Genomic DNA, 19009 nt, shown 5'->3' on the forward strand with positions numbered 1-19009 from the left:
GCAAGCGTGTAGAAAGAACAAAGTGTATGTACTATGCATGCAATATCGGTCAAAGTACCCACTGTAGGGCTCATAACCCCCGTCGGATACTGCATACTTCGGCTACAGCGGACGTTTTTTTCCGTATTCAGAGGGTCCGTTGTAACGGGCGTAGACTGTATACACCACTGTGCCCAACTGCCCACTCGCCTCTTTTTTAATTGGCTATCCAAGCGCTGCGCCACTTCTCCTAGGAATTCTGTGCCAAGACATTGATGACCACCCTCTGCTTCTTTCAGTCCATCTTCCCCAGTTGCAGGATCCCTGATGGTAACGTTCACCAAAGTCCAGCGATTAGATGTGGCAAGAAAGAAAAGAAAAGGCAGTGGCGAAATTTCGACAGGCCATCAGAAAAAGTTTGAGCTCAAATATAGCAGAAGTTTACCGTAATTACCCAATTCTAACGCGCCCCCGATTCTAACGCGCACCCGATTTTCCCGGCAAAAAAAACGAAAAAACTTGCACTTCCAATTGTAACGCGCACAGAACTTTGTGAGCAAGAAAAACAAATGCGAGAGAAACGGGCGATTTATTTCTCGAAGTAATGTCACTCGTCTCACTCCTCGTCGCTGTCCGCTGACCACAACATCTCGTCCTTGGTGGCGTCAAGCGCGTTTGCGATGCCAAACTTCATAACGGGCGTTCAACCATGGTCGATGGGATCGTGGCCCACGCCTCGCATGCCCATCCCGCGACCTTCTCCAGAGGCGCACGCTTCAGCCGACCGCTCGTTTTGAACGCGTGAGAGCCGCTGCTGCCACTGCTGTTAAGCGCGCAAGTGGAACGATTTGACGGTTTGTGTGAACGCCGATAGAAAAGCCTAAGAGCCTATGCTTCCTGCGTCCGAAAAATCGTTGCTAAAAGCTTTGGCGCCATCTAGAGATGGCGATGGCGATGGGCGGGACGAAATTTCCGTTGTTTCGGCAGTTTCGGTTTCGTATCCGATTCTAACGCGCATGCGATTTTTCGACCGATTTTTCCAGAAAAAAAGTGCGCGTTAGAATCGGGTAATTACGGTATGTCCTTTGATCTCTAGCAGCCCCGACTAGATTGCAGCACACCGCCGTCTTGGACGCACGTACGGACCATGAGGCGCTTGTGCAACAAGATCACTCACCGTGATTCGAAGCGCAACAAAAAACACGGACAAAGAAACAGAGTAGACGAGACAGGCGCCAAGATAGCGCCTGTCTCATCTACCGTTTCTTCGTCGCCGTTTTTTGTTGGGCTTCAAATCATGGCAACTATTCAACTAGCCCAGCAACAAGTTCTTCCAAGACCGCTCACCCAGCCGGAGGCGGTCGAGGGGGCCCTTGCGAAGAGGAGGGGCAGGGGGAGGCCGTGGACCCCGCCACCGGCCCGCCCCCGATCGTCGGCTGATGCTGCGGGTGGTGCAGCGGGTGGTGCGGGTGCTGGTGGTGGTGCCGGCCGGCCCCCGCGCTGCCGCTGGTGCCGTCCAGGCAGCGCCGGGGCGGCACGGGGTGCCAGGCCTTGTGCACCTGCTGCCGCCAGGAGAAGAGGCGGCGCTTCTGGGCGGGGCTGAAGGCCTCGTGGGCCAGGCACTTGTCCACCAGGGTCACGAACTGGCACACGCTCGGGTCCTCCGCGCCACGCACACTCACCAGCAGGCTGCTGCACACTGCCGAGACGGGACGGGGCAGGGCAAGCAGTGTCACCCGGTGTCACCACTATCCACTCGGTCAGACCCGCATGGGTCGTGTCTACCACGGTCCCAACACACAATCGATTGGGGAAAAGCAAAGTTCACCCTAGTGCCTATTCACAACACCCCTGCCCCCTCCTCCAGACTTTTCTGCTTTTAAAGGGGAAGGCTTTTCTTTTTCTCAGGCTTTGAAGCATACCGCGTTTATTCGAAAATAGGTCGAGCACGAATATGGGTCGACCCCTCTATATAGTGCTCTTCAAGAAATAAAAAAAACTGATTGTAGGGCTTAAACGTGCCGCAGCAACGCAGGCAATGACACGCACCATAGTAAAGGTCTCCGGATTAATTCTGACCATCTGGAGATCTTCAAGTGCACCGAAATCCCGTACACATGGGCGTTTTTGCTTTTCGCCTCCATCAGAAAAGCGGCTGCCGCAACTGCGAATCGAACCCGCATCCTCGTGCTCAGCAGCATAATGCCTTAGCCACTGAGCCCCCCAGTGGGTAAAAAAAGAAGAAAATATAGGTCAAACCATATTTTTTTGAGAAGCAGAAAAATATTAACATGACAAACCCTTATTGACAATTAGTGCGAGCACTGTATCCGCTGTATTTCACTAGCCACAAGCTTCACCAGCGGAGGAGACGGGGAAGCTGTCATTCTCAGACACTTCACTGGAGTCGTCGGCATCCCAAATGACTTCGTCCTGCGTCGAGTGCATTGGAAATGCAGCATTTTTTGAAGCCAGTGCAGATGGTTTCCTCTGGCAGGTCGTCCCACGAATCCGCGACCCGCGTCGCAATTTCACCGAGAGGAGCTTTATTGCAGCGTCCCATCGGTGTCACAGCGGTGGCGCCCTTTGCCTGCCACTCCTGGTAGTACCTGGTGATGCGGTCCTTGAAGGGTTTGTTCACGGCGACATCGAAAGGCTAAAGTTGAGAGGCCATACCACCAGGTATGATGACCAGGTCCATGTCGGCCTTTTGTATGGCCTCCTTGACGTCCGGGCGGACGTGGCCCCAGAACGAATCGAGGACCAGCATGCTGGATAGGCGCAAGTGCACGCGGCCACTCTTCCTTGACCATTGCCACGTTCATGAATCCATTCTCATTCTTCCGGATGAATTTCCACCAAAACGCTATGTACAGCGGCAGCTTCCTTCCATCTGCCGTGCAGCACAGCATTGCAGTGAACCACGTGTGCTCACGGCCTCTTGTCAGCAACCGCACATCGTTGCACCCTTCTGCTGTTACAGTCGTGCAGCTCAGCATGCTAAGTAGACCGGGCTCTGATCCGCGTGCCCAATCTGGCCAAGAATGTAATCCTTCTCATGCCAGAGCTTGATTACAGACCGCTGAAACTCCACCAGCTGTTCTTCATAGTCTGCCAGAAAATGCTTGCAGATGATCGTTCTACGATGAAGGAACAATCTGTTCCATCGCATAAACTTCTGGGCCCAGCCATGACTCGCTTTAAATGTAGTGCTTACGAGTCCATCATGCTTCCCAATAGCTGGGCCGCGAAAAGCACATCGCCGCCTGTTGCATGCGATAAGTCGATCCTACTGCTTTGTCCGACCCCTGATAAACTTCCCGTTGACGTCCAACTCGCGTTCAGCGATGGGACTTGTTGGTCTCTTCAGCAAAAAGTATCACTTGACGTTTAAAGTAAGTGGTGAACTCTGCCGACGCGACATTGTTGCGGAACCAGCAGAAAGCAGAAACGCGCAACACAGATCAAAACAGTCGTATGGAAAATATGGCAACACAGAGAACAACAACCAACAAAGACGGGCGCAGGTAGACGGCTACTCGTAGCTACGAGCCCCATACAAAGCCTGCAAAGTAGACGGCTTGAAAACCGACATCAGCTCAAGCATTTGCCTGATTCTTGTGCGCAATAATATGTAATAAACAAGCGGGTTTCTTTTGGCCGTAGACGTCATTCTGAGTTGTTCCAACTATTGCTTTTGTTAGATTTTTAACTGCCACAAGTTTATTTCCTTATTTGTGCACTGCTCGACTTTGAGGTGTATGGCGTGAACATGCACCCTCACCCCTCTCACAACGCAAATGTTTCCTCAGCTGCCTATCACACTAAAATAACTGAGTAAAAGAGTGATGTAAGTGCATACAGCTATATTTTATTCGGTTTTATTTCACCATTATGTACCCGCCTCCAAAGATTCAGCCACGCATCGTCACTGTCGTCGCCTGGACGGCATGATGGGTTCAACTGCAATCAGCAACACCGATGGTCATTTTCGAATGTTTTTTTTTAGAATTCTTAACGTTACCTTTTCATTTTACGTCACAGTGCCTCCCCTTTGTGCAAACGTATGTATATAACATACCTACGTAGTTGCCGCTGCTTAAAGAATGGCGGCACCGAACGCTGAACATGACAGTGGAACTCCATTGGCTCAGTACTTTCGCTTGCTCTGATCGCGAATGTAGGCGGAGGTACCTCACTCCCGTGAACTCCCCTCACCTTTCCCGACCACCCGAGCAAAGAGGCTTGGCAGGTCCTCGTCCTCGTCCCCACCAGCCGCATCTCCGGGCCCAGCCGTGGCCGACGCGGCTCCCATTCCAGCACTTTTGCTGGGGCTGCAGCCGGCCGAGTCTAGCGAGGACGGGGGGCTCTCCTCTTCCTCCCCCCTGCCTGCCCCTTCCCCTCGCTGCTCCTCAGCCAGCATGGAGGAGGAGGGCGCCGACTCGTCGCCGACAGCTGAGGGAGTGGACGGGGCAGCGGCCCCCCGGTGGGGTGACCCATCTCGGTGGCCGCCGTCCTCGCTCCGGCCGGAGGCCTTCATAGGTGTCTGCAGCATGGCTCGCAGCTCCACCAGGGCCGTCCGGACGTCCCCTTCCTCCTGCAGGCTCTGCCAACACGTGAGGGGGGGGGGGGGGGTCTCAGCACCACCATCGTCCCCATTGTGGTCATCAGTCCTCCTCTCTAGTACAAAGAGCCTGCACAGCTGCCCATGTCACGTTAGCCTAATCAATTCCTGACCATCCCAGTACTCCGCCTCGGCCCTCCGCCCTGATATGTTTGCGCGGTTCTCTAACACGCAGCTTTTCTTCACTGAAAAATAGGCCCCAGAAATGTGTATGTTAATCTGGTACAAACCAAAACTACAAAACAGTGACTTTAGTTGCAGCAACCAAAATATTAAAAAAAAAAACATTGGGGCATCTTCGCACTAGTGGCGTGAAGACTGGGCAAATAGCAAAGCTGGTAACCCCACCTGGCTTATCCTTGGTTCAGCTATCTTTATGCACGATTATGCTCGGAGACTCAGCCAAGTCTTCTGTGTGGTTATGCTTCACGAGACTGTCAAGTTTTCTGCGAGGTGTCGTCGTTAGCCCACACCCCGAAAAGCAATGAACACTCGGTCATTAACCCTTTGTGGTGTGGAGCTTTCACCCTTATTTCCAGCTGTCCCGGCTGCAACTATTTTGCCAGTTTCTGGCACTGCAAAGAAAAACACACACTGCAAGAAAAACTCCCAGGATATCTTTCCTCTTGCATTCTGCTTGCAACTCATTTACCAATACTCGAGCAGCATGTGAAACCGCTCGAAGCATTACCCTGGGTGCAGGCCAGGGTTGTTACTGCATGTTTTGTAGAAAAAAGTTTCCCTTCTGCCTCGTTTTGTTTTCCTATCGCTACAAACAGCACAGTCCTTGCAGCTTCGGCCTGGAAGCTTGTACATAAAATGGCTCGTCCCATCTATCCTCTCCTTACAGTCCATACGCACAGACAGCCCCCCCTTTTTGGCTCGAACCCTCTGATCACCCACCAGCTGTTGGATGAGGTAGCAGTAGTACTGCAGTTCTACCCTGATCTTTCTTGCCATGATTCTGCCTCCAAACGAAACTATTAAACACCTCTAGATGCCAAGGAAAAAAGCTTTCGCCAGCAATTCACTGTCTTTCGACAAAATGGGCCAACCAAGGCAGAGGGGTCTCAGGCCAGAATACGTCATGCCTTGCAAGGGATCTCGGTGCCAATTGGTGGTCGTAACATTCTTGTGCAAAGATCAAGCTCCCCCCCGCGTTTTGCTGATGGCGGGAAAGGCGTTGAATTGCTGGGCAGTAAACCCGCCACAAACTACAGGGGAAGGTTTCGAGCATTCTCGCGGCTCGCACGCTCATTGAACGAGCCCCACCAACCCTCACCTTCTCCAGCTGCCGCAGGGTGGCCGGCCGCTCCTTGAGCTTGCGGATGCTGAGCACGATCTTGTGGCGGGCTCCCTTGGTGACGCTCTTCGAAGGAACAACAGCGCCCCGGAAGGAGAAGGCACAGGAGACACGGGATGAGCGCAGGGAAACAGCAGAACAGCAGGAGAAGGCCGCACGGCCACAAGCATATTAAAGGGACCCTGCAACACTATTTGAACAGTGCAAGTAAACCTGCGCAACATTTAATTACACTGCCAGGAATACCTGAGCTAAATATTACATGTGCATGTGAAGCGGTGAGCGTGCAAATTGCTGCGAAACACGTAGAAAAACGAACCGCACTCTCTTCAATTTTCCTCATCTGGCATGGTCAAAATGACGTCATTGAACCATGGCTGCCCTATTGGCTGTCACTGGTCAACCTCGGGGCTTGTTTCTCAGATTTCCTGTGAGCATCCACTATCGTCGGAGCAGTGTACCAACCTCTTCTATGCCTGAACCTGTACGTGCAGTTTTGGCGTCTGTGTTTTCAGAGCGCGCAGACTTTGAGTGACGAACTCAATACCGTAATTACCCTATTCTAACGCGCCCCCAATTCTAACGCGCACCCGATTTTCCTGGCAAAAAAATCGAAAAAACTTGCACCACCGATTGCAATGCGCACGAAACTTTGTGAGCCAGAAAAACGCGTGCGAGAGAAACGGGCGATTTATTTCTCGAAGTCGTCTCACTCATCTCACTCTTCGTCACTCCCCGCGGACCGCAACACCTCGTCCTTGGTGCCGTCAAGCGCGTTCACGATGCCACACTTCTGAACAAACGTTCAACCATGGTCGATGGGATCGTGGCCCACGCCTCGCACGCACATCCCACTAGATTCTCCAGAGGCGCACGCTCCAGCCGACCGCTCGTTTCGAACGCGTGAGAGCCGCTGCTGCCTTTGCTGTTATCAAGCACGCAAGTGGAACGATTTGACGATTTGTGTGGACGCCGATAGAAAAGCCTAGGCACCTGTGCTTCCTGCGTCCTAAAAATTGTTGCTAAAAGCTTTGGTGCCATCTTGAGATGGCGATGGCGATGGGTGGGACAAAATGTTCGCTGTTTCGGCAGTTTCGGTTTCGTATCCGATTCTAACGCGCATACGTTTTTTCGACCTATTTTTCTGGAAAAAAAGTGCGCGTTAGAATCGGGTAATTACGGTACTCCCCTTTCAACCAGACCACTTGACAGCAAACGTTTATTGCTTCAGAAACGCCCTACCAGCCTGAGCGCGCACTTGCGAGCAGGCAGCCATGCCTGCTCTTTTGTGGCACCAGGCCAGAAATAGACCCCTCCATGTTGCGGAGGAAAGGAGAAAACTCCCTGGCCTGCGATATAATGAAGGCCGCGAGCCGCCCCCCTCTCTGGGAGAGAGCATGCAGCTTTCGTCGTGTTGTCTGCGGTCGAGTTGAGAGGGAACAGTTACGCACGACTTCTCATCGCGTGTAGTTTTGGTGATAGCGAACGGATTTTCATACTTCTTGCTGGAGGAGATGGCTGGAACAATACACTTTACCCCAAAATACATTCCTAGTAGTCGATGGTAAGTGCTGCAGGGTCCCTTTAAATGTGGAACACTTCAGGGGCCTGGCTTGTTGTCGTATCTAACTCGAAACGCGGTGCCACGCACCAGAACGGAGGCTTCGAAAAGATCAACGCTTCTCCTGGTCGGCATCGAACCTGGGTCTCTCGCGTTAAGAAGCCGATGTCAATCCCACTGCACCACACAGGCACACACTCCTAAGATGCAAACTGTTGGTGGTGATCTTGGCACTAGGCCGTTGCCATGGATTAGTGGGCCACAAATAGTACAGTAGGACCCCGTTAAGGGGGGACGTGGCTTTCAAAATCAACTTTTTTATTTCTTTGTGGATTTTGATGAAAATTGGCACAGCAACTGGAAATGCTTCCGTGATAACACCATAAAAATTTCAAGCTAATATTCTGAAAACTTTTTTATGTATTAAATTTTCTTTCTGTTCCGCTTGTACCGAGCTTGAGCGGCTTATAAAACATGATAGAAAATTTGTTCGAAGTGCTTTGCATTCCCAAATGAATGGACGAGGTCGTGACAGTTTTAGAATTTTTTTTTTACAACACAATGTTTTTTAGTTTTCATTTTTTTAGAGGTTAATGTGCAATAGGCATGTTGACTGTGAACGATTATGTGAATAAAAAAATCACAAAAAACAAATCTGGAAAACCAAGAGTGTCACGACCTGAACTGTTCATCAAGGAATGTAATGCAAGAAACGGAATCAAAATAGACCCAGCGGTCACAAAGAAATCCCTGGTACAAGCGACACAGGTGGCAAAAAAAACTGTTTTGAGAAAACGGCTTCCAAAGTTGCAACATAGGTTTCACTTATCAAAAGTCGTCACGGTTGTAGCCTTTCATGTCCTTTTGAACATGGGGCTTCTGGAATGCCTTGCCTTGAAATTGGAGTGCCTCTCACAGCCTTTCTCTTTCCAGAAAATATCATTTTCAGCTCCTCTGTGAAGAGTACATACCCCACTTTGCAGATCAAATGAAGGGGGAGATAGGTTTCAATGGGCTTTCAATGCAAAGTAGGTTAGCTGGTTGGCTGTATCGCACTGAACAGCCTCCTTTTGCAGTGTTGTCACCATGGCAACAAGTTAAGCATTTTTTTTACTTAAATTTGAACATTTTTGGCTTTTTTTTATGTTTTATCATCTTGCCTGGCACAGCAACTTAGTACTCATACGTGCAGGTGTTCATTGCCAAAAGTTTGCATACCACAAGGATGAAAATGAGCTACTTTGAAGCTTGGTAGAGTATTCTGCATAACTCCCAACTTCCCAACTTCAATGCAAGAGCATATTTTTTTACTACTTTTGACATTCAAGGCATCCAATATTTCTCGCAGCAAAGCCAGTATGCCCTGAGCAATGGAATCAATAATTTCACTAAAAAATCACTGTTAAATGCTGCGACAAACGTACATTTTTAATGCAGAGAACATATTTTTATTCCTATATTACTAACTCAAACCTGTTTGCATGAAAATTACAAGTGCACGGGAAACGTTGCGCAAGAAAGGCGATATGGCTCGCGCGCATCTTAGCGCACGCTTACCGCGACATATCGAACTTTGATTACAGCTGATATGGCTGGTCAGGTCGCTTTTAAGATTAAATCTAACGACGCAGGCATTAATTACAACTACTGGCGTTCAATCGTAACCGGTTGCCCAGTCATGTGCTGCCCCAATGCGCGTCGGCTATGCCGTGCGCGCCGCAGCGTTTGACGCGTCGACCGTTTCTTTCTCAAGGCTAGCGAGCCCACAGTCAAAACACAGCAATAACTAAGCGTGTAAACATCGCAAACCCGACCAAAAGTTCACTTCACGAACCGCTATTGCAAGCGCGCACACCGCGTCAACCTCCGGGGTCTGGCGACGGTAGAGTCACGCGCACCACGAAGCGTTCGATGACCTCCTCCTTTCGAGCCACACAACTTCCCGTAATCTGGCTCGTTATCTCCGGCATTCCCACCGCGATAACGTCCGTGTTGAATGCCATAGATTGAACAGAAACTCGGCCGAGCGAAGCGGCGAAAATGAACTCAACCCGCTCGCTACACAGCTCAGGCGGCCGCCATCTTGCATTGCGCCCGTGACATCCAATCAGGAGGGTCGGTGTTCCGCGCCCCGACCGAGGACCAATAGCGCTTCAGCATCTATTTCTAGCTTCGTTTGTGCGTCGTTTCTTTTCTGCCGTTTGTGCGTTTGTGAATGAACGAAGATAAAAGAGGCGAGCAGAACCGGAAAGACGATCGCTCGGCCGATCTAACCATATCAAAATGGCCGCGCCCGGTGGCACCGGTGCGGAGATAGAGCGCTCCGAAAATTGCCGTTTTTTCGCCCTTTTGCGCTGATAGTTTGTCACCGCGCCTGACAAAAGTATTTTTTTATGCCACTTTGCGACGCTTTTCAGCCTAAAAACTTTGCAGACACATAGAATAGGAAACATAGAAGCCGAATATGTGGGTTTCAAAAAAACGATGTTTTGGTCATTTTTCGAAGTTGAAAGCCGCGTCCCCCCTTAATTTGTTCTCGGTTCATACGACTTCCCGGTTAGTACGCTCTCAATTGTGATCACGAGGGCTGTGATTTGGGCGAGCTGGTGAACGTTCCATGACTGAAAATCAGCGTGGAAAAAACACAGCACAAAAATGGAACGGCAAGCAGACAGGACAGCGCTGTCCTGTCTACTTGCCGTTCCTTTTTTGTGCTGTTTTTTCCATGCTGATTTTCAATCATGATCTCAATTGTGAACACTAAAGATTTCCCGAAGTAAGTTTCGTACTGGATTGTACGTTTCTCCCTCACGTTTTTTTTTTTTTTAAGCATATCAACGAGGTTCTACTGTACACAATGATATAAAACACAGAAAAAGTCATGCATTAACGAATTAATTACCCCAAATTAATAAAAACTCAATCCTGTGTCTCCCAAAGCCTTCTCAGAGGCTGCACGACCTCTCTTGACTACTTTCGGCATCAATGCCAGAATGATACTGAAACAGGTTTAATTTATCCCTTTGTGTTCTGTGATAATACTACTACGCATGTGCCACAGCCCCTCTGGCAAATCACTGCCCCACACTTGACAGCTTTCGCGTTGAGTAGGGCTGCTTGAGTTCTTTTTTTCAGTAGCTGTGAGCTGCGAAACTTTCCGTAGAACCCACATCAAAGAGCCCCCTTTCATTTTTTACCCCTCGTTTTCGCTTGGTAATATCACTAGGCAAGTGCAAATAAAGGAAAGAAGAAGCACCTGTGCCTCGAGCTTCTCCTCGGTGAGGCCCATCATCTCCTCGTAGCTCATGTGGGCAAACAGGTAGGCGTACTTGTGCAGCCGCAGGCTCTTCAGCCAGCTCGGCACGTCTGCGAGGAAGCAGGCACACAATCGGCTTAGTCGTCCGGGTGCTCCGAGCCCGACATCAGGCCTTATCTCACACAGTGCTTTTTAGAGCATTGTGGAATCCTTTCTCTCCGTTATTTAACGCCACAGACTCCACAGCAGACAACTCAGAAACACACTGGGCCACTTTCAAATTCGGTGTAAGTTGCATTTCTTACCCTTTTTCATGCACAACAGTGGCCACCACCATAACCTACCGTATTTACCCGAATCCAACGCACCCCTGATTCTGACGTGTGCCTGATTTTCGCGACTTAAGGGGGCACACTGGTCTTTGAAACTTTTTTTTTGTTTTCCAACCAATTTTCATGAAACTTTATGGGCTTGTTCAGATTTTTTAGCTGATTTCAAATATCCAATTAGTTTTGATGTAACACATTTAGTTTTCGAGATAATTAGAAATCTTTCTTGATTGTTCTTGAGAACAATGGAAAAAAAACTAATCAATAAAAAATTACAAGCAAGGCATGAATAGATACTAGAAGTTGTGTAGAAGGTTGTATGGGAAGCAGTTTTTTTGTTTTACAATCACATACAAGTTTCCATCAATTCTTACTTTTAGGTTCGAAGTACTGCTGCTAACCAATTGAAAATAATGCTAATCAAACAATTACTGAAACACAAAATGCAAAATCTGCTTCCCATACCACATGGTTTAAACATTCAGCTTCCTGCTGAAAGAAAAATTATCATTCTAGCTGCACTACGTGCTGAGGTATGCCTCTCGAGAAGTTCCTATACGTCAAAAATATGCGTTTTGAGAAAATGGCAAAAAACGTAGCGGTGCTATGTTTAATGCAAACAGTAGAAGGTGGAGTACTTTTTTTGCACGAAACAACTAGTAGGCCCCCGCAGCATAGTCATCTTGACTGCTGGCACCACCCAGGTGCCTCTTCTTGAGGGTCCGCTGCACATTTTCTGCGGATGTCCGCCTGCGGGAAGAGTCCTTGGTTCGCCGGCGGTCCTTTTCGGCCATGCGTGTGCTGCTTAGTGCGCCAACGGTCATGTTGAGCTCCTGCAGGATCTTTGATGATGCCAACTGGCTTCCGGCATTGAATCGCATCACAGCCTCTGCGACCGCAGCTTCCACACTGTGAAGCGATGCGTGGCGCTCCTTGGGAGCCAGCGACCATATCACTGAGTGAAGACTCTCATTGCTGTTTTGCGTCTTGCCGCGCTGGCACCGCTCAAGCAGCTTGTGGTCCGCCAGCCGTTCATACACAGGAAGCAAGGCCTCGCAGACGTGGGGGGGCAGGTTGTAGCGGTGCTTGGGGGCTGGCTCCCCTTTGGCCTTGGCAGCGTTATGGCGGCACCACGAGTCAGGACCAGTGGGGCAGAGGCTGTGGTTCGACACTGCATCATTGGATGTCACGTGATAGTACGTGGCCATCACAGCCTTGTGCATGGCTGGCACGTCCCCTTTGTGGGACTTGATAGCCCAGCCATAGTAGGACGTCAGCTTGTTGATCAGGTCGCCAGTCAGCCGCCCCCTACCACTGAGGCTCTCTGAGCCAGCTGGCCTCTGCTTTGGGAGGTTGCGCAGTTGAGTGCCCATTCTCTTCTGCACGTGGTTCACGCACTCCTCTTTGAGGATCTTAATGAAACCATAAACATCTGCATCCCTCAAAGCGAGGTAGGTGCGGCAGTCACCATCCGAAACCACTGTGGTGTATCTGAGCTTATGACGCTCCCACGACCTCTGAAAGAGAATGAGGGCAGCCTCCACTTCCATTTCCCCAGCTTTTTTGGTGGTGTTTCTCTGGCAGAGGTGCTTCGCCTTCCACTCTTCGTAGGCAGGGTCACTCTCTTTGGGCGCCCGCTCGCAGCCGGCGCAAAAATTGGAGAGCACGACATAATCGAGCACGAGCCCCGTGAATAACTCGATGACCGTGCCGACTCCGATGTGCGACGAGTGTCCCCTCGTCATCCAGGAGCCGTCGTACGACACGGCGATGTTGCCCGGGTTTGCAAGGTCGAGCTCAGCGTACAGTTGCCGAACTGATCGTGCGCAATCTGCAGTCACCTTCCGCGATGCGCGAACAGCTGCGGGCGTCAGTTTAGTCTTCACGTAGCTCTGCCACGTTTTGTTGTGCAGGCCGCGCGAAGAAATGTTCATCGACGAAAACACGTCGTTGAACGCCGTTTGCTGCTTTCCAGTCGACTGCATGGCGCGCGCGCCCAAAACATTGATGGCAAACGGCTTCGCCTTGCTCTCGCCGTCAACACGCGGCGAGCTCCACGCCGTCGACACGTCGCTGCAGTTCGCGCACTTGAGCACTAGCTTTACGGCGAGGCCGTACTCCCTGTCCTCCTTGCCGATTTCCACATCACCGGAGCACAACTTGCATTTCACTGCGCGCATCAGTTCGTTCAGCTGGGTCAAACTGACGATCACGAACCTTGTTTCGTCCAGCGGCGTGGCTGCGGCGTTGTCAGGGTCGCCCAATAGGCTGCACTTCCGTTGTGTAGCTCCAGTTGAAGAAAGGTCGTGCAGCTTGTTTTCCGCGTTTTGACGCACCTCTGCCACTTGAGACGGGTGCAACATTGCTGTATCGAGACGGATGCGGCCGCTGCCGGAGGCGTTATGAGCGGTCGGCGGAGGCGCTAGGCCTACGTTGACAAGCGCGTCGTCGCCAACCACGGAAGGTCGGTCGCTATCTCCTTCATCGCTCCTCGCTGGTGTGGAGCGGCCTCTGAGATTCTCGAGGTTCGATTTCTTTCTCTTTTTGCCATACGGGTTCTTCGTGCGGGATTTTCTTCCGGCCTTCCACATCGCAAACGTCGTAGTCAGAGCCCGAGCAATATGGCGCCTGATTGTGCCGACAACGGCATGGAGCAGACGACAGACGCCGCCTTCGGCCAATCGCATCGCGCTGTCTAGTCACGTGCGCTCGCCGGCGAATAGGAACGCGCATTTTTGCTTTTTTTGGCGCGTGTTTCCCACTCTACGACTGAGCGGGCAGGAACCGCAGTGGCGGGAAATTGAAGACCGAAGTTCGCTCTTTCAAACGAGACCGAGATCGCTGCGATACTGCCCGTTGCGCAGCAGTGAGGAATTATAGAAAAATAGTTATTTTGGCGTCGGAATCTCGAAGAATCGGCCTTGTAGGGCTTTTATAAGTTGCTGTTACTGCTCAAGTACCGACTTTTCGGAGGAAAAACTTCGCAAACCGGGAGAAAAAGACCTGAACATTTCAAAAATGATGCTTATGAAAAGTGCATTTTTTGGCACTTTTTCGGTCCCAAAGACCCGTGTGCCCCCTTAAAGACATCGGAGTGCATTATGACAGCCTCGGACAAAGCGCTACAAGAGGGACTCAATTGTGCTTCTTTTTGCACCAGTGAAGCACTGTTAGGGGACGTGGCAAGTGAAACTATTGTGTCATCTATGAACCAAATCTAATCAAATTAGCAGCATTTATGTAGTAACCGTCGTAATAACAAAATTGAAAACAGCTTAAAAATACCTCCTATACTTTTTTAGTATAGTATTTTCCCAAAGTTGCCCCAACATTCATTAACTAATTACGCCAAAACTCAACAAGATTGTTATGTCCCTGTGATCAGGAAGGTCTATCCTGTGCCGAGAAGCTATTGGATTATTAGAGAAACCGGCTTTACGGTAGCCGGCCGATTTTTCGGACCTGGAGGAGAACGAAAAATAGACCGAATAAAAGAGCAGTCCGCAAAATTCCGCGAGTCATTACTCTTACGGGACAACCGGCAGTTCCTCGGAAAAGTCCAAAATCTTTAGCAAGTCCAAATTTTCGGAGTTTGAAAAACTGTCAGCTACTGTATTCCCTTTAGGTATCCAGAAAAAAAAAAAGAGAAAGAAGTTGCACTTTCGTTCTGAACTGAAACTATTCCTGGTTTTGAAAGGAAGGTGAAACTTTTCTTATCATTTTGATACCTAAAGGATGTAAAACAGTAATCTAATAGCTTCTCAGCCCAAAAAAAAAGACCTTCTACTCTAACGCACATGCTGTGTAATAGCAACGAACACCCCAAAGAAGCCAAGTCGGGAACCCTTCCGCCGCAACTAGCAACGCCGCTGACATCCGACGACCAAGGAGAAACTCTGGGCGGCCCAGTAAGCTCAAGAGGCGACAACGAGGCACGCTTCCGACACCCCGCATGTGGGGGAGGAGAAACCTGGCCAAGACGTCCCCCCGACGGTGACCCAGGCCCGGTCCGACTGGCGTGCATGCACGCGAGTTTTGCAGGCACATAATATTATTCTCCTCATAAGGGGAATAAGTTTAAGCACATAAGTTTATTCTCCTCCACTCCACATCCTTATCACACTCGCATAAAAATCTTGTTGAGTTCTTGCCTAATCAGAAAATTATACTTAAAGGAGCCATGAAGAGAAAACAAAAGTTTGTTTTATTCGAAAGATTAGGTGTTTCATAGTACCCCAAGCACTTTCCCGGAAGCAAATGATGCTTTATTCACTGAGAAATAAGGCAATTTAAGCCAAAATTTTAAATCTCCCGCTAAAATTGAACATTCTGTGACGTGTACAATGGCGTCATAGAGCCGGTCCATGAAACAGATACTTAGTATGTCGACTCCATATAGCACCCACACGCGGGAGTCGACCGAGACGGCGGCCATTTTAAAAATACTAGTAAAACCTAGTGCACCCGCAGCCCTAGTCATGGAATCGCCTGATCCGGAGAACAAAACTCTCGCCGAGGAGCTCGGGCTTGCATTTAACAACCTCACACCACAAAAACGCTCAATGCTTCTAAGTGCGTGAGCGGCAAGAGTTGTGGGATACGCGGTGGACGGGAAAGCGACCATTCCGCGATAGCCACAACAGACGAACGCCCAGCCATCGGCACCGCTGCCTCGTCAGCCCCGTCGCGACGGACGAATATAGACTGGTACGTATGTGCCGTATTTTGATTACGGTTAATAATAGTTCAATTTCAGTAGCAGTATCACTTATGCCAGTTGGCCGGTGTCGTGTATGGAAAGCCGTTCGCGCGAGCTCTCTGCTTCGACCAGAAAGATACGAGCGTCAATGCGCGGTGTTTACGGCATTTTTTTCCCCAAGGTCAGAGCCATTTGACGAAGTCGGCGACAAGCGCCAGCATGTCCCAGGAGTGAGCTAACGTAAGGGTCCCTGCCGTAATCACTTCCTCGGAAATGAAGCGAGCACACTCGTACTTCCTTTAGCTCTCTTTCTCCTCCGTTTGCAAATTTCACAAAACAGAGCCACTTGCTTCGCCTAGGTTCGTCGTTGGGCAGCACATGAAAGGAGATCTCCTCACCGGCGGGGATGTCGCACTCCCTCGACGATTTGCCCGCACTACATGGGCATTTCAAAACGCAGCAACGAAATTTCATTGTAAAGTACTCAAACAAACTGAAGTTTTCAGTGGTTGTAAACTGGAAACGAGCTCGTAACGACAGCAGCAAGCCAACACCATTCGAAACTTACGCGACGACTGGCACTATCTCGTCGCTTCTTGCTGTTCCTTACTCCCCTCGTTTCTATTTTTACCTTTGCTGGTTGGCGATATGACGGCCAACCTCCTGTGAAGGGATTACGATACGAAGCAAGGTCGCGGCTGTGCGTGCTGGAACGGTTCGTTGGCCCCGAAGAGCCTCGAGCCCGAAAATTCGTCTGCGCGACGGCGAGATGTTGAGCTCGGCCGGCGCTAGTTTCGTACGCATTGGCGCACACGCTTGCGAGTTCGTTCGGACCTTCAACCGTTTACTCCACCGTTCTTTGTCATAAAAAGAATGTGCAGTATGTTTCACGGGCATTTAGCTCGCTATGCAAACTGTAAGCCCTGCCTAACATGCATTTGCTTTTGCCGGCCTCCGCCAATCGCAGAGCATTCCCAAGTGACATCAAAGGTTCTGTTGCGGAAAATGAGCTGGTGGGTCGCATGGTCATTTCCTTTTTTCCTAATTATGTAGCTTATTTGAGCGAAGTTTGCGTTATAAGTGGTGTCGTTATGGTTCTAACGAGGCAATCTTTCAAATGAACCAAACTTGTGTTTTCTCTTCATGGCTCCTTTAATGCCATTTTCAGATAATTGGTCATGCAACTGAGAAAGTACTGAAGGTACCCTGAAACTGATTTCAGTTCTGTTGTTAGGATGGTTAGTTACATAAATGCTCCTAATTTGATTAGATTTGGCCCAACCTAACAAAATTGGTTTCATTTGCCACGTCCCCACTCCCCTTAACTATCTCACGACGACTGCACGACCGCCCTCCGCACCCAACATCGGAGCGTCTCCTCCTTCCTCACCCTTCATGCCGGATCCGTCAAGTCCGAATCCTGGCTGCAGTGGGTCCTCGGCACCATGCCCCTCAGACCCGGAAGAGGCCCCACTGCTCTGCGGGGACAGGGGAGGACCCAGGGCGTCTGCTTCGGGCTGTGCTGGGGGTGGCAGACCGGCTGGCGGAACACAGCGCCAATCCACCTGCACAAGCAGGGATACTTCCTCACCACGGGGACTCGGTTGCAAGTGCAAAGGTACGGCCAGCGCAATGCCTGGGGCTGAGGGCGTTTAGATGTGAAGAGGGGACGGTCACCGCGGAAGAAACATGGCAGGCAACTATTCCACGCATGAGCTCACTCTCCCTCTCTAGCCAAACTTGAAATGACATGCCCCTAGTTATCCTGTGGCTCCACTGTGGCATTCTGAAGTTGACACACGACTCTAGCAGTACCACCTTTCGCAATCACCAGAAGCTTTTCCTAACTTTCCTTTTTAGCAAAAGCTTTTAGCAAATGCAAGCAAAAACTAAGGTTGCCACCTTTCCCCGAAAAAAAAAAAAAAATCGAGCCCTTCGGGGGGGGGGGGGTATATAGAATGTTTAATTTGTGTTGACAAAAAGACGCCAGGTTTTTGACACGCAGCGCTTTCTTAGAGAAAAATCAACATTACATTTGTACTAAAAGTGATTGAGAGCTTGGTTATTGCTCTGTATGTGCTTCACTGAAAATTAACCATACCTGCTGACCACGGCGGCAGCATTTCATTGTTTTGTTCTTCCCTTAGGTCCCCCTACATCTCAGGCAGTGCGCTCGCCCGCGTATTTTCTCTGCTCGCGTGTCTTTGCACGGCTTGTCGACACGTGTATCGTCTTAGTTGTTGAATTGACGCTTATAAAATGCCAAAATGGACATAATCACGGCATGAGGGCCAAAAAAACCGGCCTATGACGGCCACTTTTAAGCATAGACCGGCAACCGGCCCGCTGTTTAAAAAACCAATCGGGGCGGTCCAAACCCGGGCAGGTGGCAACCCTAGCAACAACGCAGCAACTAGCCCAGCCCAAATTTTAATTAACCGAGCTTTTGTAGTAGGGGTGTGCAAATACTCAAATATTGAAATATGAATGAAATAGTGCCTGCTCGAATAATTCAAATTGCGAATCGAATGTCTACCATTCGATTTTTCGAATAGTCAAGTGGATTTTCCGAATGTTTCCGGCTCTGCGAAAGCGAGAGATGTCGGCACACGCTAACGCACCGCTGGTATACCATCTGCTCGGCAAGTTTCATTCAAATCGCACTTTTCAACAGCACGCCTTGCAGAGGCCGTAAATTTTATCCAGCTGTGCGGAGTCATTTGCAGTTGCGTCAGTAAAATCTTTACTTTGTGCCGTCGCTGTCAACTCTGGCCGCCATTTTGAACACTGCGACCGGATGTTTACATGTTAGGGCAGCTTCCAGTAAAGACCGCCGCCGTTTTGACAGCGCTTCCGTTAATTTAAAATCGGAAGCGGTTCTGGCTGTTTTTAATGCAGTTGGTGAATGGTTACTGTGTGTTCACTTGTTTTTTAGGCCACAGTTGATAGCGCAGACTTGTCCAAGGCGACTGTAGCGCGAGATGTTGCGCCGTGTTTTCGCATCTTACTGTTCGTGCCTGCAAAGTGCTCGCTTCTAAGTTAGGAGACACTGTAAAGTGTTTGCCTATAATTGCAGTACAGCAACTCCAGTGCAAGTCCCCCTCCCCCCCCCCCCCCAAATGCAAACTGTGCCCACTCCGGACTCTCGAAGTGCCACCTCATTAGTGGTTCAGCGACTGGACTGCTTGAAAATGAGAGTTGAAAAGTGCGTCCTTTTTTGAGTTGAAAAAGAACGTCATCACTCCCGAACACGCAAAG

At 49.9% G+C, this 19009-nt stretch overlaps 2 protein-coding genes across 5 annotated transcripts in view; both read right to left on the reverse strand.

The window, feature by feature from the left end:
- Nucleotides 1–19009, reverse strand: part of Smg (sterile alpha motif domain containing protein 4 smaug) — a 145870-nt gene that overhangs the window by 12589 nt on the left and 114272 nt on the right. For all 4 annotated transcript variants that reach the window (XR_013318140.1, XM_077680540.1, XM_077680539.1 and 1 more), the window contains exons 7-11: nucleotides 17142–17316; nucleotides 10724–10833; nucleotides 5886–5972; nucleotides 4198–4585; nucleotides 1327–1678 (exon numbers count right to left, since the gene is read on the reverse strand). Coding sequence is in view for 3 of the 4 variants with exons in the window: in XM_077680540.1 (XP_077536666.1) it covers nucleotides 1327–1678; nucleotides 4198–4585; nucleotides 5886–5972; nucleotides 10724–10833; nucleotides 17142–17316 (1112 nt within the window). In the remaining variant the exon portion in view is untranslated. The remainder of the gene's footprint in view (nucleotides 1–1326; nucleotides 1679–4197; nucleotides 4586–5885; nucleotides 5973–10723; nucleotides 10834–17141; nucleotides 17317–19009) is intronic.
- Nucleotides 11130–13258, reverse strand: LOC144149011 (uncharacterized). The gene has a single exon (XM_077680541.1). The coding sequence runs from the start codon at nucleotides 13230–13232 to the stop codon at nucleotides 11709–11711; it is 1524 nt and encodes a 507-aa protein (XP_077536667.1). The 5' UTR covers nucleotides 13233–13258; the 3' UTR covers nucleotides 11130–11708.

The sequence above is a fragment of the Haemaphysalis longicornis genome, unplaced genomic scaffold (assembly GCF_048455015.1).
Source record: "Haemaphysalis longicornis isolate Haplotype H1 unplaced genomic scaffold, Haemaphysalis longicornis Haplotype H1 scaffold_8, whole genome shotgun sequence".
Taxonomy (NCBI): domain Eukaryota; kingdom Metazoa; phylum Arthropoda; class Arachnida; order Ixodida; family Ixodidae; genus Haemaphysalis; species Haemaphysalis longicornis.